Raw genomic sequence first — 27166 nt, 5'->3', positions numbered from 1 at the left:
GCTGGAGCGCTCTCCACCACCCCCTCCAAGGACTCCAAAAAGGGTGGGTACTCTGAACTGATGTTTGGTGCATAGGCATAAACAACAGTCGGAACCCGTCCCGCCCACCCGAAGGCGGAGGGAGGCTACCCTCTCGTCCACCGGGGTGAACCCCAATGTACAGGCGCCGAGCTCGGTGGTACCAATTATACCCACACCTGCTCAGCCCCTCTCACCGTGGGCAACTCCAGAGTGGAAGAGAGTCCAACCCCTCTCAAGAGGACTGGTACCAGAGCCCAAGCCGTGTGTGGAGGCGAGCTCGACTATATCTAGTCGGAACTTCTCAACCTTACACCCCAGCTCGGGCTCCTTGCCTGCCAGAGAGGTGACATTCTACGTCCTTAGAGCCAGCTTCTGTAGCCGGGGATCGGATCGCCAAGGTCCCGGCCTTCGGCCACCGCCCAGCTCGCACTGCACCCGACCCCTATGGCCCCATGGGTGCAGGCCCGGCCATCAGGCGCTCGCCTTCGAGCCCCACCTCCAGAGGGGCTCCAGGGAGGCGCCACGGTGACCTGCGTCCGGGCAAGGGAAACCTATTTCCGTTTATTTTGTTCGTCAAAGGGTTTTTTGGAGCCGTGCTTTGTCTGGTCCCTCACCTCGGACCTGTTTGCCATGGGTGACCCTACCAGGGGCGTGAAGCCCCCGACAACTTAGCTCCTAGGATCAGTGGGGCACACAAACCCCTCCACCACGATAAGGTGATGGAGGGGTATTGATATATATCTGTTTCCAAAATTGTTTCTAAATTCCTAAATCATTGTTTTATTGTGAGAAATCATTAATATGATCAGTGTGTTCACATAGATTTACAGTATATAATGAATTACTAATGATAAATTTATGACGTCAGAAGTGTGTGTCAAACTGGTAGTCCTTCGTGCTATGGCATGACCTCGAGAGAGCTATTCACACCAGACATCCCAAGAATCTTGCTGCCCTGCAACAGTTTTGTAAGGAGGAATGGCCCACAATTCATCCTGATTGTTGCGCACGTCTGATGTGCAACTACAGGAAACGTTTGGTTGAGGTTATTGCTCCCAAAGGGTTAACCAGTTATTAAATCCAAGGTAGTTGTCCTTTTCGAGGCATGTGCTCCAAATTCAGTTATGTGTATAAATAATCAAATGTTTGATTTTAAGACATTTTGTAGACAAAATGCAAAATCAAACTTATCAGATAGGTCAAGCAAAAACCTCAAGGTACAAAATATTGATAGTTGATAGGTTATTACTAATTTGTTTCGTCTTCCGGAGTTTTTTTTTATTTTTTACATTCGCTATATCAAGCTATATTACAAAATGATGTCAAATCCACAAATGCACTTTGAGTGATGTGAAATTCGAAACAGTTTGATTCATATTTGCAAGGCTATATGAGCCGTACCTTATTTTTCTTTTCTTTTGTTTAGGATTTTGTACATCCACATATCTCACAATTCAAACCGTACTGTTGTAGTTGTAATTCATTTCTTATGACCTGTCTTTGAACTGGCTGGTTTGTATCAGGATAGCTCCGTGCTGTTGTAATGTTTACCTCATTTTACATTGTTAAAACCCCGCGAGGTTTAGGCTTATTGTTCATATAATACCGACACTCTTGAGAGATGATGAATGTTAAAACACAGCGGTTGACCTCCTTTGTTCACAGCTGGCACAGTGTGTGCCGATAATAGACAAAATCTTGTGTGATTTTCTGTTGCTATGGTTACATGTAGTCCATTCAACTTGGACTGATGACGTGAGTCCCGAGTCCTGCCCTGAATATTGCTGTGTGCCGAAGATGCAGAGTTTTCACCTGAAAAGTCAGAGTGAAACTAACCTTTAACAATGGAGAATTAGGCTACAGTTTGTTATAAGAATTGCAGCAGTCCGAATAATTAATTTTGTAAGGGAGTGTTTTCCAGTGTTACATACTGTAACGCCATGAAACTAATAAACTGACTGTATTTGCATTGTTCCCTCCTAAAACCAAAGTAAGCAAGCTGCATTTCCACCAAGTCAACAAATATATAACCTCCTAATTCTGCATTCAAATCATCCGTTTGTATTTATTTTTGGCAACATGGAGAAACAACAGTAATCCTGGTGTATGTTAGTGGGGCATGTGAAATTAGCAAGGGGATTTTAACACCTCGACACTGTTACAATACTCCGTGGAATTCTGTTGCGTGACCATGGATTTGGCCTGCATGTAGTAAGTACTGGCATCATGTGATTAGATATGGCTTACGGCTCATTTGGATATCACATGACAAAAAGACGGCTACTTTCCATTCATGTAAGCAGGCATTGTCTTGACTACAGAAACACAGACTCCATTGTTGATTGCATTGACAACCTATCATCATCAACAAAGCGCATGCAAATGTGTTGTTCCAGTCTAGCATCAGATTCAGAATCCTCTTTATTTGGCAAGTATGTTAAAAACACACAAGGAATTTGTCTTCGGTAGTTGGAGGTGCACGAGTACAACAATAGACAGCCTTTTGACAGAAAAATACTTTTGAGACATAAAAACACTTAGCCTCTAGCAATTTAATGGCAAGAGGCAAGAAGCTGTTGGAATGTATGCTTGTTTCAGTTCTGAATTGTCAAGATTTTGGAGTAAACGATGACACTGTAATGTCATCATTAAACACAGCATGGGATTAAAATGGACGACAGTCAACTGAATTGAGCTTGATGTTAAAAAAACAAACAAACAAAAACTAATGTCAACTGTGTGTTGTGGTAGAAACAGGACAAAGACACTTGCTGTATTTATAAATCATTTAATTCAACAATAGTCACATTACAACATCAAGACTGTTTTGCTAGTGACATGTTCTAATAATCCCTATATATTGTATAATTACTTTGTAATACATTTTGAAGAGGCACTTCCAGTAAATCTGACAATAGAGGAGCTACAGTATTGTGTCTAAATTACAAAACAGTAAAAATAAATCTTTTTCTAAAAGTATATATATATATATATATATATATATATATATATATATATATATATGTATATATATATGTATATATATATATATATATATATATATATATATATATACTTTTTTTCAATATTTACAGTATATATATATATATTTTTTTTAAATAAAAAGTCACTAGATGAAGGAATAAAATTGTATTTTCCACTGAAACAAATATTGGTGGATCACACAACATCCCCCATCCTGTAAGTATTGCTACATGTGTTGTGTGTGTTGTGAAGTGCAAGTGCCTGCTTTAGTCGATTAGAGGAATATATAAAACATAACTAGCCTCATTGAAAAGTTTGTTTTGGTTTCAACAAACAATGTACCACTCATACAATGCACATGAAAATGGTATGGCACAACAAACAATTTTGAAATAAAAGGTGTTTTTTTTGGGGGGGGTTTATAAATGCCAAACGACAACTTCTGCTCTGAGAATAGAACACACCCCTGCCTTCACAGTGTCTGGATTAGACTGACAGCACCGAATGACCGAAATACGCTCCGTTTTAGGTTTCAATTTAAGCAAATAACAAAATTACAGAGCTCAACAGCCTTTTTGGTGTGGATATAATAAGGTATGCAGCAATCCTCTTCTAATTGAATCCATAGAACATCACAAACTTTCACAAGCAGAACTAGTTTAGTTGTAGTTTTATAACCTGCACTGCTCTGGCCTTGTTTCAACATGACATCGTACTACAAGTATACATTTAAAAATCTGATTAAAGGTAACTGCCACGGGTTGTCATAATAACCAAAGCGCAACTGAAGGCATGAGCTTGTACTGCAAAACATTTTTGTTTACCCATCATTTGGAGCCAAAATGTATTTGCTGTCTAGCACCAAAAACATTTGGGCCAAAGTTAACATATTCCCACTAGAATTTACAAGCAAAAGGTTAAGCACAGTATGGCACAGAGGTTCTGCAGCGTCGTTAGTGAAACTGAACTTGTGAAAGTTGTCCGTATGCACAAACCCCCACAGTGATGTGCAGTACAGTACTAAGAAAAATAAATAAATAAAAATAAAAAAAAAATTTACAAATGCTGTCACGCTCCAACAAATTTTCAGACATGTCGCAGACCTACTGCATATAAAACATTGAATATTTTATGCAAGCGATCTATCTTTTTCATATCAACTAAACAACGGATTATTTTTTTTTGCTATTAGTTACAGTGCATTCGTTTTCGTGCAAAATCTTTCCAAATTGTTGGGAGAACAGCCTTGATTTGTGACTCTTTCGGACATCCGGGAAATAAAATGTCAGCTTTGCCGCAGTGTTGTAAGAGGCTGGAAAGTATTCTCAAGTCCTTTTAAGTGCATGTCCGAACATAGGTTTTAGAATTCAGAAAGCATTGGGTTCTGTCTTTGTTAGATAATGTTAGCGAGGCTTTATTGTCTGTTATCTTTGAGCTATTTAGTAAAAAAAAAAAAAAAAAAATTTTTTTTTAAATAGGTGCAAAAATTAAATAAAAGCTATTACTGGACACTGACGGAAAATATAAATATTGTTACATTTTTTAAATGCACAAACCGTTTTACGTGATTGACCAGGAGTGTCTGTGTCTGAATGGCAATGTTTTGGCCATAGAAAAAAAATAAAAAGACTGACAAACAACTGCGGACTGAGGATCATTTCAAATATATCTTTGACTTAATTCATTTGTAAAAACTGAAATTTATTAAGCAGTATTAGGACCAAATTAAGAGAAGCAAGTAGAGTATTATAATTACAAAAAGGAAAAAAAATGCTTACAATGTTACACGATCAATTTCTTGTCAAGTTAAAATGTAAGAATAACCTAGTGATATTATGAGAAAAATGTGTCATTTTACATGAGTAAAGTCCTAATATTACGATTACAAACATATACAGGAGCTGTCTTAAAATGATGACTGTTGAGAAGCTTGTTAGATTAATGTGAGACCTGCACACACTGAAATTGTCTCTTTTTTTAAACAAATATGAAATATTAAAATATTTACAAATGGCCTGCTGGTCTGTGACAGTTGTGATAAACATTAATATAGGATTTTTACATTTACTTATGTAAAATCACAACTTTATTTTAGCTGTAACTTTATTCTTGTGTTACAACTTAATTATTGTAATATAACTTTTTCTCCTGTAATATTACAATTTTATTATTGTTATACCATGACCTTTCCTTGTAATATTGCAATTTAATTATTGCATTATTACACCTTTTTCTCATAATATTACAACTTTATTCACCGAGCATGACGACTTTTTTTTTCCCTCATAGCAGTCCGATTCCATTCTGGCATCATTACAACTTTATGCTGAAAACATTATGACTTTATTCACATAATACTGGCTACAACATGTTTCTTGTGATGCTAAGTTTCTTGTCATAACATTGTATCACTACTCTCATAACATCACTCCCCCCCCCCACAATATTACAACTTTTTTTCTTGCTACGTTACGCCTCTACTCTTGTAACAATACAACATTTTATCATAATATTGGAATTTGTTGCTCATGGGATTATTTTTTTCCTCCCTTGTAATACTGTAACTTTAATTCTTGTGTCATTGCAAATGCATTCTTTTATTTTATCTTTTTGTTTCAATTTATTGTGGCACTGATATTCCCTCGTCTTTTGTTCCTTATTCAGGTTTGTATGTAACTAACCCTAAAACGGGCAGCCACTGTCTCCTGCCTCAGGTAGCAATTCATTTCCACTCCTTCGACACACATTTTGGCATAGTAAGCAAATGTTTGAGAAAATACGAAGCCCCCCCCCATCCCCAAATATATAATATCAACTGTTGAATTACTGAGGAAGCAAACAAAAAGTCATTTCGAACCAATGGTGAAACTGAAGTATGGTCGCATGTGTTTTACTCTCATGGCAATGTATAAAATGGTGAAAAACAGAATGTACTTGTAAGACTGTAGACGTGAGCATTCACACTATGAAGCGCCTTTAGTATAAAACCTGAATGAGGCGAAGTTGACGAGCTGGCTCATTCTCCCTCCAAAGCATCACAGCAACATTGTGAGAAACATGCATGAACATTTGGAACCATTTCGTCAACAACAGCAACGTCTGTCACAGCTTTTTTTAAAAGTCACTTTCATTGTCGCGCTGTGTAGTGCACAGTTTGTGAGGCAGATCACACCAACTTGACCCCACAAGAAACAGCGGCTTTGGGGAAAATACAAGTGCAGCACTTGATGAAACAGTGCCGTAAAGATAATATGCAGATTAGATTGCAAAGTGAGGCATTAATATACTGCACAGTGATAAGGATATATACAGTGCACAGAGCTTGAAAGTCGTATTCATGTATTCAATCAATGCGCGAGGCAGCACACTTGCACAGCAGTCTGTTTAGTCAGTGATTTTTTGAAATAGAGCAAAAAAATAAACAAGTCATGTTCATATTTTTATACCAAACTATAACTCCTTTGTTAGTGGAAGATGTCTGGGAGAGGCTGCCTTTTCCTGCATATGCTTGTGTTACAATGACACCCGATAATCCTTCAAAGCATAAACAAGGATGATAAGCACTTACTTTGGACGGAAATGTGTCTTTAAAAAAAATAAATAAATAAAATCATTGTCAAGCCTTGAGAATAAGGGGCAATGTGTCGCACAGCTTAGCCCTCTTTCGCACAATGCTCGTGTTGATAACTGTGCAATGGATCCAGCTCGTGAATTAGAAAGTATTAACATTGGAGAAACGCTAATTGAGTTAAGTAATTGGGTCACAGTAGGGTAGTTCAGTTTCTACAAACTTGCCAGTTCAATGGATTAGATTTGTTTCCCTTCTATTCATACAATCTTATTAGCTGACATTAAATTTTGTTAAAGTGTGTGAAATTTAAAGGTAATATTTGATTAATATTTCATCTTAAAACACGTCTCTTACCTGGATAGAACATTTAGCAAAAACAAACACTGGGCTTGTTTGTAAGTAAAGAAGAAGTCATGATTACGTTAATGGTGGCAGTGTGCTGTGCTTACATGGTTACATAATATAATCTTGCATCCCAGGCTTTTCTGATAGTTGCTATCGTTTGTCATCAAATAATTCCAAACATGATAAAAAGAATAGAAATGCAAGGGAATCTGTATTCATGGGAAGACAGAGAGCACCTCGGTGGTGCATTTTGTTTGGGCCTTTTGCAAGCTTAATAGAGTTACTACAGGAGCTGAAGCCTTGTACTTGTTGACCTTTAAGAGGTTGCAATTAAGCTGTTTGAACTGTGGTTTTAAATCATTCCTGCTTTGTTTCCCAGATCGCTTAAACAATGACTCTAAAGCTGGTTAATGCTACCCATTCATTTCTTCAAGGTTTCGAGGGAAAAATCAGTTTGTTTTCACGTCATCCTTCAAACCGCTATCTTTGTTTCAAAATCATAAAATGATACAAAATAATGGAAATGCAAAATATGTGTGTCTAGGGTCAAACGCCACCCTAAAAACACGTATTAGGTAATTATTAGTTATGCCGCAGATTGCCTCATACATCTTTTTTAACATTGTTAATTAGCACACAATTGTAACTAAATCTACTTCCTTATGATTATTAATAAGCCTCATAAAAGACACATTTAGCACATATTAGGGATTATTATGATGTAGGACTTGACTATATTGCGGAATAGTCTGCACTTTTTAACAAATTGAAAACCACTTTGGAGACATTACCTTGGCGCGGCAGTGCTTTTAGGAGCATGTCTTAGCAAAGGAGATATGTATAACTAATGGATAGGCAGTCTGCTGCAGAGCATCAGAAACACCGTACATCAACGGTATTTAACTGCTTCAGCCAGTTTTACCGAAGCCGTCACAAGCTGAAGTGAAAACATTCGTCTCACATCTTGAGCTAGCAGCTAATTTCCCCCACCGACCGCCATTCAAAAAGATGAACGTCGAGGTTTGGCAGTGGGCGTGAGTCTGAACGGTCTCTATGCGCTAGTCCTGTGATTGACAGGTAATCAGTTCCAGGTGCACCCTGCCTCACTGAATCCCCTGGGATATTCTTCAACCCCTCAGGAATCCGAACAAGATAAACAGTGTAGGTAATGGATGCACGAACCTTCAGATCCATTCAAATATACTGTACATTTGTATTTTCAAACAAAGCACCCTGACATGCATTACCAGGCAGAAGGCCATCACTTGCTTTGTAGTTTTAATGAGCTTTTCACTACTTGGTAGTTATACAGTAAAACATAGGACAGCAGAAAAAAACACAAAAAAAAAACCAAAAACATTTTATACAGTGGAACGTCAATAGTTCAACAACCCTGAAGTCGAGCGGTGGATGGTCAACAGAAGGCGCTAAAGCGCCACCCACCCAAGCACGTCACCACATTACTATCGTTGAACACAAAAACAAATATAAATAAACAATTAAACAAATTATAAATACAAATATTGATAATAAAATACAAATATTTTAAAATATATCTGTTTTTAAACGAGCAGGATAAATAGTATCCACTGTCGGTAACGGTGATTAAAGTTGTTTCAATTCATCTCTGTTGTCTGTTTTATTGACGTCACATCTCTCCTGGGGCACAAATGTCTTTCCTCATTGACTCTCATTCAAAGTTTGACATGCACAGTAGCTCCACTTCAGTGCAACAAATGGGGCTGCGGTGGGGTTGGCCGGAAAATTCCAGCGACCGAAATCCCGGACGTAACTTCCGACTGTCCGCAGCTCTGTCTCCATAGATGTCTACGTATAGAAATCGACTCTCTCTGTGGATTTCCACATATGTCTATGCTCTGGACACACTTCCGCGTTTCCCTTTGAAGGGAAATTTGACTGCTAGTTTACACATGATTTGGTGCGGTGGTGCTGACTAAATCATAGCCTAAATATTGTATATCAAAATGTTAGGCATGTATTATATAGCTTCCCCCCCTGGAGAAAAGCGCCACTGTTGAAGTCCTACAATTTGGAATTTGACAAATGATTGGGAGAGAAATGCTTCTAAAGTCGCACATTACAAAACGTTGGTGACTTATTCCAAAAGAAGGACAAGCTTGAACAAGGGGTGTTAAGAGAAGAATGATGTGAAAAGAAAAAACTTAACTCTAGAAGTTGTGTTAAGTGTACTCACAATGAAAGCAGCGCGATGCCAGCGTGGCAACCGTATGACAGTTGTGTGAGGCACAACTTCAACATGACGACTCCAATTGAGGCTTTATTGACCCTGAAGAAGATCTATTGCATTCCATTATTTTCTTTGAGAACCATTTTATGACATAAAAAAAAAAATAAAAATTACATCAGGCTCTTCAGACTAGTGCTATGTTTTGTTCTAAGCTGTTTTAGTCCTTTTAGCCACATATTTGAGGTCATTATCCTATTAGAGGACCTCCGACTGAGTCCAAGCTTTGCGACACTGAGCTGCGTCATTTCGCTTCAGTATACCTCGATAGCCTTAAGATTTATTGTACCCTGCTCAGATTCAAGACACCCTGTGCCAGATGCAGCAAAGCAGCCCGAGGACAAAACCACACCTCCTCCCGGGTTTCACAGTAGGTACAGTGTTTTTTTTTTTTTTGGAGTGGGCGGGGGGGGGGGGGGGGGGAATTCTGTAAACATGGAGCAGATGTGACTTGCCAAAAAATTCATCAGTTTTTTTCTCATCTGTCCAAAGGACGCTAACCTCTTTGTTGCTTGTCAACATACATTTTCCGTTTAAGGTTATTTCAGTAACCATGGGGGTTTTCTTTCTTCATTGGAAGGGTACCAACAATTCTATCCATGTTTCTATACTGTTTCAATACAGTATTATTGCACACAACATAAATGTTTCAATTATCATGCCAAAGTTTAAGCAGAAAAGCCTGGCTGTGACACAAAAAGTAATCATATAATTGTCATACAGGAACCAGAAGGAAGAACTAGAGTTTTACAAATCATTTAAGTATTTGATCAATGATCTTGTTTTGTTTTGTTTTGTTTTGTGAGTGAATCATGTGCACAGTTATGGCGGACAGGAAGCATTGGAAAGTAATAAGGTCGTCTTAGTTTTGTGTCTCTGCCTTCCTGAGTTGTGTGACCTTTCGATGTGTTAGCGTGCTGTGGGAGGAAATATCTAAACACATTATTGTTTGACACAAAGTAAACCATTTTGTTGTATATTATTTTTCATTGATAGGAGGCAAAGCTTTTAGAGGGCTCTTTGTTGAACATCCTATTTTGTCCACAGTATAAAACCTGTTTGTCCTGTAGCACTGTCTGCATATATAAAATCAGTCTGTACGCAAATGTGATGTTTTTTCCCCACATTAGCAAGTTTCAGTGGAAACAGCTTTTTCCCTGGCTTTTATCCCATTGTCTTCAAGAGGAAGTCTTCTCAGACTCGGATGGGAGGCTAGGAGCAACAAGAGTAATGGCAAGGCATGTGACAATGTACAAGGTGTGTCATAAATGTTCAAAGACTACCTGGAGTGTCATTAAAGATACATTTCAAATCTAAACAACAAATTAAAAGTTTTTCTCTTTTATGAATTCCCCTGGAATTCAGATGCTCTGGGGATTGGGAGCAGACGCGTCATGCTGAAGCAGCCCCAAATTCTTCTGCCACAACTCTCGCCGAATGAAGCAAAAGCTGCTGGATCTCTTTCTAGCCATGCTGGGTAATTGTCTGGCCGATATTGAAGGGGGGGGAAAAAAATCGTAGTTTGTAGTTTAGATTTCAAGTATTGCTTTTGTGAAACCAGTCCTGGGACTTTTCTGACACAGCTCATAACTCACTGATGGGGGAATTTAGTGAAACGGGGTCGTTGTGCATATACAGAAGAAAGGGCAGGCTAGATAAGGACTGGGTACCACGGATAACATAAAAGACATGATTTTTCTTCTTTTTTTTCCACTGAGGCCAATTCATTTGCTCCCGCCACCATCTCTTGTCATAAACCCTGTTTTTGTTCGGCACAAATTACCCAAAACGTCTTCTACAGTGTTGTGTCAAAGTGATGTGCTGGCTACAATATTAAGAGTTAGGAGAGCAAACAAACGGTAAAATAAATTCCTAGTTAGGAAGGAGGTCATTGTTCCTTCTATCACTCCGATTCCTCCACTTTCCCGCCTGACGTCTCCGACTGTGAGAGGCCGTCATCGTCTTCTATAGCGGGCGCCTCTTCACTTTTATCAAAGCATTCCGTCAAATCTTCCTCTTCTTTGCTTGCTTGTTCCTCCTCTTCCTCGTGAATGGCTGTGATTGGGTCAGTTGAGGTGCTAAGACAGTTCGGTTCCTCCTTCAGGGTGTCCTCCTGAACTTCTGCAGCAATGACTCTCTTCCACATTTCGTGGTTCTCCAGAAGGTGCTGTGTGATTTGGCAGAACACTTTTCTCCTGCTTTCCTTCTCAGTGTTTTGCCTCTCTGTAAGACAGAAAGGACAATGAGACAAGGTTTAGAAACTGCAATTCCAATGACCTCTTCTTTTTGACCTTGTTAGGGTTATCCGCGCCACAGAGCATTATAGTCTGGCGACGGCAGCAGACGGGCAAGTTGAAAGTCCTCTGTCAATTGGCCGATTGGAGGATGAGATGCTAAAAACATCTAACTAGCGATAAGTTGCCCTTCAGGTTTAAATGTCGATGCTGAGTACGAATGTGGGCTCGTCGACTAGTCGACTCATCGGTTCAACCCCTACAGTACAGTTAGCATTTTGGGGAGAAATTCCAAACTCTACATGAAACATCAGTGTACAGTGTACAAGAAGAGTTCTGGTCAGAAACGATTACCTTGATGACCTCAACAAGAGGCGTTCAGAGAAGAAGAATTTACAGTACACCACAAGTTTCCTGAAGTAAGTCGGCTACCCTTGAAAACAGTCTGACTCCACCAGAAACAGTATGTTGTCACTTCTTATCAAAGTTAAGGCAGTGTTTTTTTTTCTTTTGTACCCTTGTGTGACCATTAATAAAGTGGGGGAAAAAAATCACCTTTGTATTAGAACTTTGTCCATTTTATGAACATTGGACTCCCGCTATTCACTGGGAATACAGACGGGGCGGATCATGAATAGCTCATTTGATGCCCATTATACTTGCATTTAAAAACAACAACAACAAATTCTTGAAGAAGCAGGGATAAACCATTAATAAGCGTTTCCAGGATTGGTTCCCCCCCCCAAAAAAAATACAAAAAGAAAAATGAAATAAAATTGACAAAAAATTGACCACAAAAAAAGGTGCGAATAGTTGAATCCGGGAGTACCGAACCGCGGATCCACTGTATTTGTCTTTACATTTTATTATTTAGAGTGGTTAAACTTTATATAAAAAAGACACTTAGAACATTGTCAACATAGTTCTAAGTTTTTTGTTTTTTGTTTTTGTTTCTTTTATGGATGGGACAGATTATTTCGGTTTACAGGTGTATTGTCTAATATTGGCAACATTTTTTTCAAAATTAAAAAAATAATAATAATAATTTGTGGACAACCACCGTTCTAGAATGGACTGTGTTTGACTTTAGAGATAGTGTTCCTCTGCTCATACAGTATATTGCTGTTGAGTGAAACAGAATATGCATTAAAATAGTCACCTATTCATTTAAACTCATCATCAATTGAGTTAGCGGACATAATTCATGGTTTCAGTTTGCATTTAGGCAAGTGTACCTCACACTTCTGAGGTCTGGGGTTCGAATCTCGGCTCCGGTTTTCCTGTGTAGAGGTGGCATGTTTTCCTCGTGCTTGCGTCTGTTTTCTCTGCGTGCTGCTTTTTAACCGCACATTCCAAAAACATGCGGGTTAGGTTCATTAAAGACTGAATCATCCTTAGGTGTGAACGGGCATGTGAATGGTTGTTTGTCTATATGTGCCCTATGATTGGCTGGTGACCAGTCCAGGGTTGCCTCCTGCCAAAATCTCAGCTGCAGGCTCCAGTGGAACTGCAACACTAACAGGGTGAAGCAGTGCAGAAAATGGACGGACGAATCAAAATCTGCATTTATTTCCTGAGTTTCAAATGAATGAACCAGCTCGATAAGTAGCTAGATTCTTCTTCTTTTCCTTTCGGCTTGTCCCGTTAGGGGTCGCCACAGCGCGTCATCCTTTTCCATGTAAGCCTATCTCCTGCATCCTCCTCTCGAACACCAACTGCCATCATGTCTTCCCTCACGACATCCATCAACCTTCTCTTTGGTCTTCCTCGAGCTCTCTTGCCTGGCAGCTCCATCCTCATCATCCTTCTTCCAATATACTCACTATTTCTCCTCTGGACGTGTCCAAACCATTGAAGTCTGCGCTCTCTAACTTTGTCTCCAAAACATCGAACCTTGGCTGTCCCTCTGATGAGCTCATTTCTAATTTTATCCAACCTGGTCACTCCAAGAGCGAACCTCAACATCTTCATTTCCGCCACCTCCAGCTCTGCTTCCTGTTGTCTCTTCAGTGCCACTGTCTCTAATCCGTACATCATGGCTGGCCTCACTACTGTTTTATAAACTTTGCCCTTCATCCTAGCAGAGACTCTTCTGTCACATAACACACCTGACACCTTCCTCCACCCGTTCCAACCTGCTTTGACCCGTTTCTTCACTTCCTGACCACACTCACCATTGCTCTGGACGGTTGACCCCAAGTATTTAAAGTCCTCCACCCTTGCTATCGCTTCTCCCTGTAGCCTCATTCTTCCCCCACCAGCCCTCTCATTCATGCACATATATTCTGTTTTACTTCGGCTAATCTTCATTCCTCTTCTTTCCAGTGCATGCCTCCATCCCTCTAACTGTTCCTCCAGCTGCTCCCTGCTTTCACTGCAGATCACAATGTCATCTGCAAACATCATGGTCCACGGGGATTCCAGTCTAACCTCATCTGTCAGCCTATCCATCACCACTGCAAAAAGGAAGGGGCTCAGGGCTGATCCCTGATGCAGTCCCACGTCCACCTTAAATTCTTCTGTCACACCTACAGCACACCTCACCGCTGTTCTGCTGCCCTCGTACATGTCCTGTATTATTCTAACATACTTCTCTGCCACTCCAGACTTCCGCATGCAGTACCACAGTTCTTCTCTGGGTACTCTGTCATAGGCTTTCTCTAGATCTACAAAGACACAATGTAGCTCCTTCTGACCTTCTCTGTACTTTTCCATCAACATCCTCAAGGCAAATAATGCATCTGTGGTACTCTTTCTAGGCATGAAACCATACTGTTGCTCGCAAATACTCACTTCTGTCCTGAGTCTATCCTCCACTACTCTTTCCCATAACTTCATTGTGTGGCTCATCAACTTTATTCCTCTATAGTTGCCACAGCTCTGCACATCACCTTTGTTCTTAAAAATGGGCACCAGTACACTTTTCCTCCATTCCTCAGGCATCTTCTCACGCACTAGAATTCTATTGAACAAGCTGGTCAAAAACTTCACAGCCACCTCTCCTAGATGCTTCCATACCTCCACAGGAATGTCATCAGGACCAACTGCCTTTCCATTTTTCATCCTCTTTAATGCCTTTCTAACTTCCCCCTTACTAATCATTGCCACTTCCTGGTCCACCACACTTACCTCTTCTACTCTCCCTTCTCTATCATTTTCCTCATTCATCAACTCCTCGAAGTATTCTTTCCATCTAGCAAGCACACTGCTGGCACCAGTCAACATATTTCCATCTCTATCCTTAATCACCCTAACCTGCTGCACATCCTTCCCATCTCTGTCCCTCTGTCTGGCCAGCCTGTATAGATCCTTTTCTCCTTCTTTAGTGTCCAACCTGCCATACATGTCATCATATGCCTCTTGTTTTGCCTTTGCCACCTCTACCTTTGCCCTGTGTCGCATCTCAATGTATTCCTTTCGCCTCTCCTCGGTCCTCTCAGTGTCCCACTTCTTCTTAGCTAACCTCTTTCCTTGTATGATTTCCTGTACTGTGAGGTTCCACCACCAAGTCTCCTTCTCTCCTTTCCTGCCAGAAGATACACCAAGTACTCTCCTGCCTGCTTCTCTGATCACCTTGGCTGCAGTGGTCCAGTCTTCTGGAAGCTCCTGCCGTCCACCGAGAGCCTGTATCACCTCTTCCCGAAAAGCTGCACAACACTCGTCCTGTCTCAGCTTCCACCACATGGTTCTCTTCTCTGCCTTTGTCTTCCTAATTTTCCTCCCCACCACCAGAGTCATCTTACACACCACCATCCTATGCTGTCTAGCCACACTCTCCCCTACCACTACCTTACAGTTGGTAACCTCCTTCAGATTACATCGTCTGCACAAGATGTAATCCACCTGTGTGCTTCTACCTCCGCTCTTATAGGTCACCCTATGTTCGTGCCTCTTCTGGAAAAAAGTGTTCACTACAGCCATTTGCATCCTTGTTGCAAAGTCTACCACCATCTGTCCCTCCAAGTTCCTTTCCTGGATGCCGTATTTACCCATCACTTCTTCATCACCCCTATTACCTTCACCAACATGTCCATTACAATCTGCACCAATTACGACTCTCTCTCTGACTGGGATGCTAAGAACTACATCATCTAGCTCCTTCCAGAATTTCTCTTTCACCTCTAGGTCACATCCTACCTGTGGGGCATAGCCACTAATCACATTACACATAACACCCTCAATTTCAAATTTCAGCCTCATCACTCGATCTGATACTCTTTTCACCTCAAAGACATTCTTAGCCAACTCTTCTTTTAAAATAACCCCGACTCCATTTCTCTTCCCATCGACACCATGGTAAAATAATTTAAACCCTGCCCCTAAACTTCTAGCCTTACTGCCTTTCCACCTGGTCTCCTGGACACACAATATATCAACCTTTCTCCTCATCATCATGTCAACCAACTCCCGAGATTTTCCTGTCATAGTCCCAACATTCAAAGTCCCCACATTCAGTTCTAGGCTCTGTGTTTTCCTCTTCTCTTTCTGCCGAAGAACCCGCTTTCCACCTCCTCTTCTTCTTTGACTTCGACCCACAGTAGCTGAATTTCCAACGGCGCCCCGCAGGTTGACGGCGCCGGTGGCGGACGTTGTTAACCCGGGCCACGACCGATCCGGTATGGAATTCTTTGGATGAACGCTCATATTTGTTTGGCAAGGTTTTAAGCCGGATGCCCTTCCTGACGCAACCCTCTGCATTTATCCGGGCTTGGGACCGGCCTACAGTGTGCACTGACTTGTGCCACCCATAGGGCTGCATTGATAAGTAGCTAGATTGTGACTGGTTAATTTAATATCCTACACAATCAGATTGAACAGAAAATTAAAAACAATAACACAATCCAGCTGCCAATTATTGAATGCCAAGGCAGTAATTGAAAACTCGCTGGCGACAGAAGTAATAATTGGCAACATAAAACTCACAATAAGCAGATTGGAGAGGAACATCAATAAATTAGAGGTTTACATACGGGAAAAGTCAGAACCAGGAGATGGAGCTTCCTCCTCTTCCTCCTCCATATCTTGACCCTCCTTTTCCTCTTCCAGCAGGTCGACCCAGTCACCCGGCATCAGAGCGGCCGAATCGTACGAGGAGCAGAGGGGTCCCACTATATGAGTGATGAACGACTCTTGTAGTTTAGCGAGCTGTGGTGCTGACCGGTCCATAAATGGGCTGATGGGAAGGCCCAGGCTTGCTTCCTCATCCCCCTAGAAAGGTGCAAACTAGTATTACTCTAAATTCAGCTGGGAAAGGCTCCAGCTCACCTGGTGAGCTGGATCAGGAATAGGAATACCGTAGTGGTGAAAAATGGATGAATGGACAGTTTTTATCTGATCTTCTGGCTGACAAAATGACAAAAAGTGGAAAGTATTAAAGTATTAAGTATTAATCCATTCATTCATTTTCTGCACTGCTTTTCTCATGAGGGTCACGGGTGAACTGGAGACTATTCCAACTGACATTGGGTGAGAGACAGGCACACCCTTAACTGGTCGCCACCCAATCACAGAAAGATTTGAACGTATGTATATAATGTACACAGTCACCATTTTAATTGTTTTTGAAAATTGGTCGTATTTGGTGAAATTATCAAAAAGTTTTGAGGAAACAACTTTTGCACCACTGTTAAGGATCCTGGTAAGATTCATAGTCTACAACGTGGTAATGATCTAGAAATTAAAACATTGGATATATATTTACTCAGAAATGTCAATCATTTGTATGAAAATAAAAATTCAAAAATCAATAAATCAAAACATTCCGCAGGGATGCAATTCAACGCATGACTCCGGACTGAGCCCACGTGAAAATATGCTATGCTGAAAATGCTGGATTCCCAGGAACAAATGTTGAGCTGTACTCTCTAAGTGGTGTTGGCTGTTTGGTTTAGAAACCATGAATAAAGTGGGCGTTTTGAGTTACAACCCAAAACATCATAATTTTCTACAGTTTAGAACTACAGTGTGTAAATCTTGATGGATTGTCATAAAAATGTGCTATTTTGCCTTTTTTTTATATATATACTACTTAGCTTTATGAAAAGCTGTTGAAAAATACATAATGAATCTTAATAATTTAACATTCAACGTGCCGGCACGCCCTGCACCACTAATAACCACAAATATAATAATTGTTCCTATGTTAGATTCACATGGATTATTATTTGAAAGGATGGACTGTATGCTAAGGGCAATCAAAGTGGAACCTTCCTGCTCCTCTTCCGTGCTTGAGATGTTTGTTGTTCATGCCTTTCCTCACTTTGTAGTCTGTCAACAAAGACATGCTTCCACAGTGGATGCATCATCACATAGCCAAGATGACTGCATGTCACACTATTTTATTTCTAGTTTACATTATTCTTCAGTCTAATTTAGAATTTGTGAATTTAGTTTGTTTCTGTGTTGAGATTACTACGAGTCATTGTGTGTGGTAGTCATATAATGTTGAGCATTTGTTTTTTTATGTCTGTGAATTCAAAAGCAATTCATATGGAGTACATAAAGGCAAGGGCTTTGATCGCTATGGCAGCCAAAAGCCTGGATATCGTCAGTGCACACACACGGCTCATGTAAAAGCTGCAAGTAAGTGTATAATATACAATATATGGTGAAATATAGTGTGGATAGTGTGAGATATTAAAGTGCATTACAGCGCATCATTTAAATATAATGGTGTGACTTGGCATTTGTTGTGTGACTGAGAGCATTTGTGCTGCAACTTTATATGTAGCACTGTCAACGACAACATACAGCATTTGGGTCACCCGGCCCCTATTATCTGAAGACAAAAGTACGTACTGTATCTAGTTTCACCGCTTTCTTAACAACAACAATGATGTCCAAACTTAGTGGATAAAACAAATCATTCTCATAGCTGTGATGATGACACCTACTAACAGGCTTGTATTATAAGAGGTGGTTCCCGACCTTTATTAAGCCAACGCACCGACTCTATAAATGTCACGGCATGCCACCAAACAAAAATGTCACAGAAAGTATGAATACTGAAATACTTATACTCTTGTTTCAATTATATCGAAATGCTCTGTGTGGGATCTGGGCCAGCTTATGAACACAGAGTTGATGTACTCACTGGAAGTCATGACTTATTCTTTTGAATGAACGGCAACAGGTAGATACAGAGGTTTATTGTAACCTCTGCCATCGAGTGGAAGGCTATTTCATTGTTCAGTCTGTCACTACACTATACATCGATGGCACGGACAAACAAAGATATTTTGTAATTAATAAATAATAATGACAAATTAAGTGAAACCCCGGATGACCTCTCACAGCACACTTGTGTGGATGGGAATCACTGTATTAGAGGGTGAAGATTTGAATAGCAACAAACTGATTAAAGATTTATTGGCTTATGTTGCAACATAATGTTCTGAATTACACTGATACAACTGTCACATTCATAAAGCCTAAATAAGCTAAATACATGCTGATAATTACTTATCTGATTGTTTAAAGCTTGTCCCACACTATGGGAGTTTTTAATTGTTACTTTAGAATGCAGGTTATAGAGTACCCCTGTATGTAAGCTGAATCGACTAAAAAAAAAAAAAAAAAAAAAAAAAAAAAAACATTCATAAGCCACAAATACTACTCCTGACGTACTCACCTTACATGCACCGATTAAGAGATATGACTTGACTAATCCACTTAGTGCCAATTTCTTGTGGTCAAACCAACTACGGTTTACGTGTCTTTCCCCATCTACTTTCTCAACTTCAGCGATGTCATTTGTAAGAAAACATACTCTTAATGTTGAAATAAATCAGATAGTCATGAGTAGTTTACAGCAATTAATACAAACCCCAATTCCAATGAAGTTGGGACATTGTGTAAAACGTAAATAAAGACAGAATACAATGATTTGCAAATCCCTTTCAACCTATATTCGATTGAATACGCTACAAAGACAAGATAGAGGGTGTGTTCCAACAACAGGGGGATCACACTCCTCAGCCTCCCTGGAAAGGTCTATTCAGGGATCCTGGAGAGGAGCGTCCATCGGGAAGTCGAATCTCAGATTCAGGAGGAGCAGTGTGGTTTTTGTCCCGGCCGTGGACCAGTGGACCAGCTCTACACCCTCGGCAGGGTCCTCGACCCAGGACACGCTGGAGAGACTACGTCCTTCGGCTGGCCTGGGAACGCCTCGGGATCCCCCCGGAAGCGCTGGATGAAGTGACTGGGGAGAGGGAAGTCTGGGCGTCCCTGCTAAAGCTAGTGCCCCCGCGACCCGACCTTGGATAAGCGGTAGATAATGGATGGACGGATGGATGGATGGATGAACATGTACATCGGTTGCACGTGATTAAAATGTGTTAAAATGACATAATTTACCCCTCTTCTCCTAAAAAAAACCCCCATGATTTTTTGTAATTTTAACACATTTTAATCATGTCCAAATCAATGTACATGTTCAAATTAGGTAAATTCAAGGGACTTTTTTTTTCAGTGCATGCGCTGGACTCACAAGAAGCCGATTGTGAGGGCAATAGGCGGCATAAATGATCGCCTTGATCAGTTAATAGGTGTCCCCACAAATATCAGTGATTTGTTAAATACACTTGTTAACAAGTGAATTCAGAGTCCTTGCATCTTTTACATTGTTGAAATCAAATGTTGTCGGGCATGAATTGTTCATCAGTGCTAATTGCTCGTGTCTCTGATGTGCATATTTATAATAATTCATTATAAAATTGATAAAAAGTTAATAGAATTACAATTCATAAAGTAGTTCAGATGATTTAATCCACAAGTAACTGGTTGGCTTCTTCATTTAAAGCAAGGATTTCCCCAAATTTTTCTGGGTGTTGTTGATACATGGGTTTAGCTTTGGATGGTAGAGTTTTAATTTGCTTTTGTAGATTTAGCAACAAACTGTGTTAACGGACAATGGTTTTCTGAAGTGTTCCTGATCCCACGTGGCAATATTCTTTACACAATGATGGCAGTTTTTGACACTTAAACCGCTCGAGGGATAAAAGGTCATTCAATGTGGTTTTCGGCCTTGCCACTTATGTGCAGAGATTTCGCCACATTCTCTGAATCCTTTGATGATATTATGGACCGTAGATGAAGAACACTCTAAATTCCTTCAAATTGTATGTTGAGGAACGTTGTTCTTAAACTGTTGGACTATTCGCACATGCAGTTGTTCACAAAGTGGTGAACCTCGCCCCATCCTTGCTTGTGAACAATTGGAGATGCTCTTTTCATACCCAGTCATGACACTCATCTGTTTGCAATCAACCTGCGGGATGTTCCAAACAGGTTTTTTTTGTGTTTTTTTTTTTCTTTAGCATTCCTCAACTTTCCCAGTCTTTTGTTGCCCCTGTCCTAGCGTTTTTGAAACATGTTGCAGGCAGCAAACACAAAACAAGAGAATATTTCACCCCAAAACAGTGAAGTTCATCAGTTTGAACATTAAATATAGTATCTGGTGTTTGTAGTGTATTCAGTTGAATTTAGGTTGAAAAGGATTTGCAAATATATTCTGTCTTTATTTACGTTCTACACAATGTCCCAACTTCATTGGAATTGGGGTTTGTACCTGTAGTTTTCTCAAATGCTACATTAAGGCCAACTTGGCAACCCTGTCAGCGGCCACACGCATCACTTATTCACACGCAAAGCTTTTCTTTGGACCCCATACCCTAAGGGATTTGTGTTACAACTTATACACTATACTGTATTTTTATGACAATAGTGGCTTTGTTCAGCACTTTAAAAAGAAAATATGTCTTACTTTCACTTTCACATACTCGGATGGAGGAGTCTTAAGAATGCATGTGCACTCACCAAGCACTGCATTAGGTATACCTGCACAGTCTTATCATATCTAATACAAGAGCTGCATCAGAAATTCTGCCTTCACAAAGAAGCTTATTCTCATTTTTGATTAATACAAGTGTTAATTTCACAATATTTCATTAGTTTGCAGTGGTGTCAGAGTGCAGTGCAGCAAACTGAGGGATTATTTAGCCACATGGGGCTGCTCCTGTCAGTCTGTTGTAGGGCAATACTACTAGACAGCAGACTTTAACCATTAAAACCAAACAATTGTGATCTGATTGCCAGTCGAGACTATAAGTGTTTTAATGGCTTTTATCTTCTTCTTCAACTGCTCTCATGTCTTCCCTCACGACATCTATCAACCTTCTCTTTGGTCTTCCTCTAGCTCTCTTGCCTGCCAGCTCCAACCTCATCATCCTTCTACCAATATACTCACTCTCTCCCCTCTGGACGTGTCCAAACCATCCAAGTCTGCTCTCTCTAACTTTGTCTCCAAAACATCGAACCTTGGCTGCCCCTCTGATGATCCTATCCAACCTGGTCACTCCTAGAGAGAACCTCAACCTCTTCATTTCCACATAAGATATGTGAAATAATGTATGTATTGATGTACATATCTGCAATAATGGTTAATTCTAAACATTGTGAATAAATACAGATGTACGTATTTGTAACCAACAATGTACACTTTTTTTTTCATTATTTGATCCACTGGTATTTACATTTTTTTTGCCCTTTTTAAAACAATTAAAATGTCTCTATTTTTTTTATTTTGGCCTTATTTTAATCGTGAGCGACTGAATCAATAAAATGTTAAGGTCAAATTTATAACATAATGCTGCTTTAACCATAATATGTGGGTCTCAGAATTGAATGTTAGTGTTGTGTTGATTATTGCCAAACAAATTTGATCAAAGCAAATACTATTTTTCCTGCTGCAACAGGGGGTCCTCAGTTTACGACAGAAGTTGCTACGAGCAGAATTTGTATGTATTGCATGTTGGAATGTGCCGTAATCATTCACTAAACTACAGACATTTTTAAAACAAATATTTATATGAAAAAAAAACTCCAGGATATAAATATGCGACAATAAAACGAACAAAGCATGCCTTCTCACGCTTACATTATTACACCACCGTGCAAACTAATTCATTAGGCGCGTTTTAGCTGGTCATAAACTGAGAACCCCCGATATTCTGATTAAAGAAAGAAAATATATATATATATTTTTTTCTTTATATATATATATATATATATATATATATATATAGCTAAATAATATAAAAAGAGTCCAAGGATTGCAGAGATTCAGAACCATACTTGTTCGTAGAACTCATTGACGATCCCCTCAGTCCATTGCAAGTGCAGCTCCTTACACTTCAGTGGTCCATTGACATCAGCGAGCTTGATGCACATCTGGCACACCAGCAAGCGGTCATTTTCATTTGTCCAGTCAATACCAGACATTCCTTCATCACCCACCTGGGCACATGTATATGAAAAACAGAGTGCATCTGTTATGGTATGTGAATAAGCATTTAGCAATTTATTAGGCACTATCTGGACAGAGACAACATTATACGGACTATAGACAATAATAAAAATAGAAGGAAAAATTCAAGGTTAAAGTCAGGTTCCTGTCAAGTTGTCCCACACCCAAAGCACATCCTTATCGACCTTTCTTTGTGCACTGGAGCAAAAAAAAAGGTCACCTTCCAAACTGTTGCTACAAAGAATAGCATTGTTCAAAACGTCTTGTTTTACCTTGGCATTAAACTCTGCGAGGAAGTCAAAGTGTTTTTTTAGGTCTGTGGCCAAGATGGCTTCAATGACAAGGAATCGGAAGCGTTTGAACTCAACATGTTCAAGGTTAACCAAGAAGTTGTACTCCGGACGAGACATGAAGAGGTTCCACGCTGAAGCAGCGTGGTGGTTTTCCAAGACAGAACGGTCATTGTATAGAAGAGCCTACAGTGAAAAAAAAGAATTGTAAATAACTGGCAATATTACGTATCTCCTTATAAGGTTCAGCATGATAGTTAAAACACATCCACCTCTTTTCTACAGCGCTTGTCCTCATGAGGGTCGCGGAGGTGCCGGAGCCTTTCCCAGTGACCTTGGACTGGTCCACAGCCAATCACAGGGCGCATATAAACGCCCATTCACAGTAAAATTAACACCTATGGGCAATTTAGAGCAGTGATTCTCAACTGGTAGGTCGGGATCCAAAAGTGGGTCACGGATCCATTTTGGGTGGCTCGCGGGCAGCTAGTAAAACATTTCACTAGGTTAAAATGAAGGTGCCGGACAGCTCATATGATATAGTGTACTTACTGTGTATTTGCAAAGAAACATATTTTAAACAATACATTTTCTTTATTGTTCTTAAGCTATATAAAAGTGAGTCATGACTTGGCTAGAATAGGGAAATGCAGGTCACAATTGAGAGACTAGAATGAACCTAATATGCATGTTTTTTGAATGAATTTGAAGCTGAAGTCCCGAAAGAAAAACCCACGCAAGCATAAGAAGAACATGCAATCTCCACACAGGAAGAGATATTTGAACTCCGAACCACAGAACCTAACCACTATATTTCACATGCTGCGTGAAAAAAAAAAACAAAAACAAAAAAACACATATCTACTGAATATTACAAACAAAACAAAAAAACATTTCTTTCATAAACACTCATGATTTCATTGTGTTCCCGACAGTGAAAGGGTGTTCAACACGTTCTGCGGGAAAAGTGAAGGTGTTGAAACACGCTCATCCCCCAGAGGTGCCATGCCCCTTAGTTTTGTCCAAAGGTAGTAGTTTGAAACTATATTTCAGAGTCCCCTATTTTTTTACCTGTGGCGCACTGGTGGCTACTAGAAAGGCGTTGGTTCTTCCGGGATGGTCGTAATCGTGCATGGCGGCAGCTACATACAAGGCCATCAGCTCTAGGCCCGGAATTAGGCCAGACAAGGAGCCATAGCCTTCCTCCAGCAAAGAGCGCGTCTTGGATGACAGAAAGGCCATAGCGCCAGGGGTTATGCCGTTTGCCGGGTCTACGGGTGGAGAGACAAAAAGAAAAATGCGTCTCTCGAGACGGTGTGAGGAAGAGTGGATGCTGATAAGATGGTATGGTACCGAGAAATGCTTCTCACCTTTGTGTATGCCGTTCTCAGTCAGGAGCGTGGGCAGACTGGGGACAGGCTGAGTGGTGAGGTACCAAACAGCATGCAGCACGTCAGTGGCATGGATCCTGTTGTGATCTGTCACGAGCAGCAGAGGGCAGTAGATTCAAGCGCTACCATCTCATACATACTGTACAGCCTCTCTCAGCTGGCCCAGCTTTACCATTCTGTGGCTTCACATTTGTTTATATTACAGAATGTACTGTTCAGTCATATTTGGAAATACTTGGAAACATGTAAAGAAAAAGACCATTTTAAAGCACTTTATTGGCGCAGAAAGAGGCTTGCGAAGCTTGTTAAATTCCACATCCAACGGAAACCGACATGTAATCATATAAAGTCCCACAGTTTTAATTTAAGTGGAAAATTTAAGCATAGCATTTCCCTTAAAGATACATTTTGTATACATCCTTATGTGCTGTACATACGGATAGTGCATTCTGCTCGTCATTCTGCTAGTCATTCCAACTACCAGGAACAAATTACTTGTGTTTGGGGGCTCTCAAACTTTGGTCCGACATTCTTTATGTCGTAATTTGCAATAATTTATGTCATATCATTTAGAAAACAAACAAACAAACAAAAAACGTTTAATATAAGAATTTATTGTGGTACTCCGTCTGTAGTTCCACCATGAAAGCAGACTGATTATCATTGTGTTTCATCAAAATAAGACATTTGCAAAAATCTGCTTTTAATTAAAAAAAAAAAAAAACTATGATTAACATTTTTGCCTACGGTTTTCTCTGACATGGAACAGACCAAACCAGTAACTGAATCATAATACATTTATGTTTGTGCATTTTGTCAATTTGAAACAATGTCCTGTTTTTCAATGAAGGGACGGAAAGTACAATTGTTTTAAATTCCTCAATTAATAAAAAAATTATAATAATTTGCAGATTAAGCAATCATTACAATAATCACTAATTACAGCCCTAGTTCGATTGTCGTTCGGTGGATCGTTTACTGTATCAAAATACATGTTTAATAGTAGTAAGTGTTCTCACGTTGGCGGAATAGCATTCACCACATCTCATTCATGTTAAAGAAGTTGATGCTAATTATTATTTGATATTAAATGTGATAAATATTAATCTTTTGCACCTTACCAAGTGCTCTTTAAGTGGTTTTATTTCACAGATGAGGAAATTAAAACAATGTTGGACATAATACAATAAAACCATATACTCACAGGGGATGTCTCTGTAACCGTTCTCCAAAGCGTGAAAGTAGTTCATGAACTCTGTTATAGGAATCTTGAAGGTCTCGAACAGGCCCGCGTCTTCGAAGAGCCAGTAGGACACCTGGGACATTGCACCCAAAAAAAAAAAAAAAAAACACTGTTTTAATACCGCAAGCACAGTAACGTTTACAAAGGATGTTTGTTGTTGAAGCTCATCCTCGAAAAATGTGCACAAGCTGGTGAGATCCAATAAAAGAGCTACATTAAAAATTGGCTTTTGCAAAGGTAATAATGTTCACGTTTTGATCATCACTACTGTCCGAAAGGTCTTAATTTAGCAATATATTTATTATTGTGGTGGTAGTTTTCCGATCTACTTAGTGGAACTTTAGAGCCTTATAAAAAAAAGCATTTACCTACTTGAGTTACCATTGTGTTCTCGTTATGTTCAGTAACTGGTCTGGGTATTTACAACAATAACACTGACTATCACACTTAAAACAGAGACAGTTTGATGTGTATCTCTAACTTTTAGGTATTCAATAATGTGATTGTTTCTTTGTTCCTTTTTTATTACCCTTATCCCTCATATTAACTGAAAACATTGCTTCACATATTTTGTTTTTTAATTATCTGCAACTTTCTTGTTAAAAATCCGTTTTTAATGATGTCAGTCTGAAATCACACCACTTAGCATTTTCCTGTACTTCATACTACAGTAACTGTTTTTCTAGTGTAAACCTTCCCCGTGTCTGAATTAACATTTGATTCACTGTAGCTGCTCTCTGCCTGTACGTGGAATTTTCAGTCAATGCACACATTACATATCTATGTCGAACAGTATTGCTACTCTATGCTGTCAACTTGTCATAAGTTAAATGCCACAAAGATGACAGAGCTAATTAGTCCTTACCTGGCTGAGAATGCAACCTGTTTTTCCATGAGTCCTCTCCACAAGACTGAAAATTGGAAAATTCCATTTGTTGAGTTGACTCATGAGAGGTTCCAACTCAGGCATCACCAGAGGCTCTGGGGCCAGGATTAGCTTGTTCTGTGGGTTGAGGGCAAAATAAATAACAAAAAAAGGTAGGTTCCAATTACAGCAATGATATTCTTCATTATTTGTAACGAAGCTCACAATTGTATTTGGAATTAGTTTGCAACAATACTATACTTCACTGTTGACCAAAAATGATAATTTCTTAAGTGTGGACTGTTCCACCTTCTAAAGACGATGGCCAGCAGGATACAATGTGGTTATCTACAACCATGACATTACAGCTTTCCATTCACCACCATGAATATAAACCTGTACATTTGCCAAGTCAATTCACTGTCCCAGAGTGTAAACTATCAACAGCAGCAGTGACAACATGCTTGGTGGGAGCGAAGCATACAAATCCTCTAGACAGAATTCTGGGATAAATATTTGCCTTAGTTGACACTTCCGCCCGTCCTAAATCAATGAGCCTTGTAGCTGTTCCAGCAAACATATGCCCAGTGTTTGTTGCTGATGCTGAACAGCCAGGAAATATTCAAATACTTCCTGCAGCAAAAATATGT

At 39.8% G+C, this 27166-nt stretch overlaps 1 protein-coding gene across 1 annotated transcript in view; it reads right to left on the bottom strand.

Annotated features, from left to right (window-relative positions):
* Positions 1-8301: 8301 nt before the first annotated feature.
* Positions 8302-27166, bottom strand: part of LOC133405469 (cGMP-inhibited 3',5'-cyclic phosphodiesterase 3A-like) — a 61775-nt gene continuing 42910 nt past the window's right edge. Inside the window, exons 8-15 of the mRNA XM_061682445.1 lie at positions 26517-26654; positions 25613-25724; positions 24388-24495; positions 24089-24288; positions 23000-23203; positions 22556-22717; positions 16393-16630; positions 8302-11411 (exon numbers count right to left, since the gene is read on the bottom strand). Of these exons, the coding sequence (XP_061538429.1) occupies positions 11092-11411; positions 16393-16630; positions 22556-22717; positions 23000-23203; positions 24089-24288; positions 24388-24495; positions 25613-25724; positions 26517-26654 (1482 nt within the window). The 3' untranslated portion in view covers positions 8302-11091. The remainder of the gene's footprint in view (positions 11412-16392; positions 16631-22555; positions 22718-22999; positions 23204-24088; positions 24289-24387; positions 24496-25612; positions 25725-26516; positions 26655-27166) is intronic.

Source organism: Phycodurus eques, chromosome 7 (assembly GCF_024500275.1).
Source record: "Phycodurus eques isolate BA_2022a chromosome 7, UOR_Pequ_1.1, whole genome shotgun sequence".
Lineage (NCBI taxonomy): Eukaryota > Metazoa > Chordata > Actinopteri > Syngnathiformes > Syngnathidae > Phycodurus > Phycodurus eques.
This window is presented reverse-complemented; position numbering and strand designations above follow the sequence as displayed.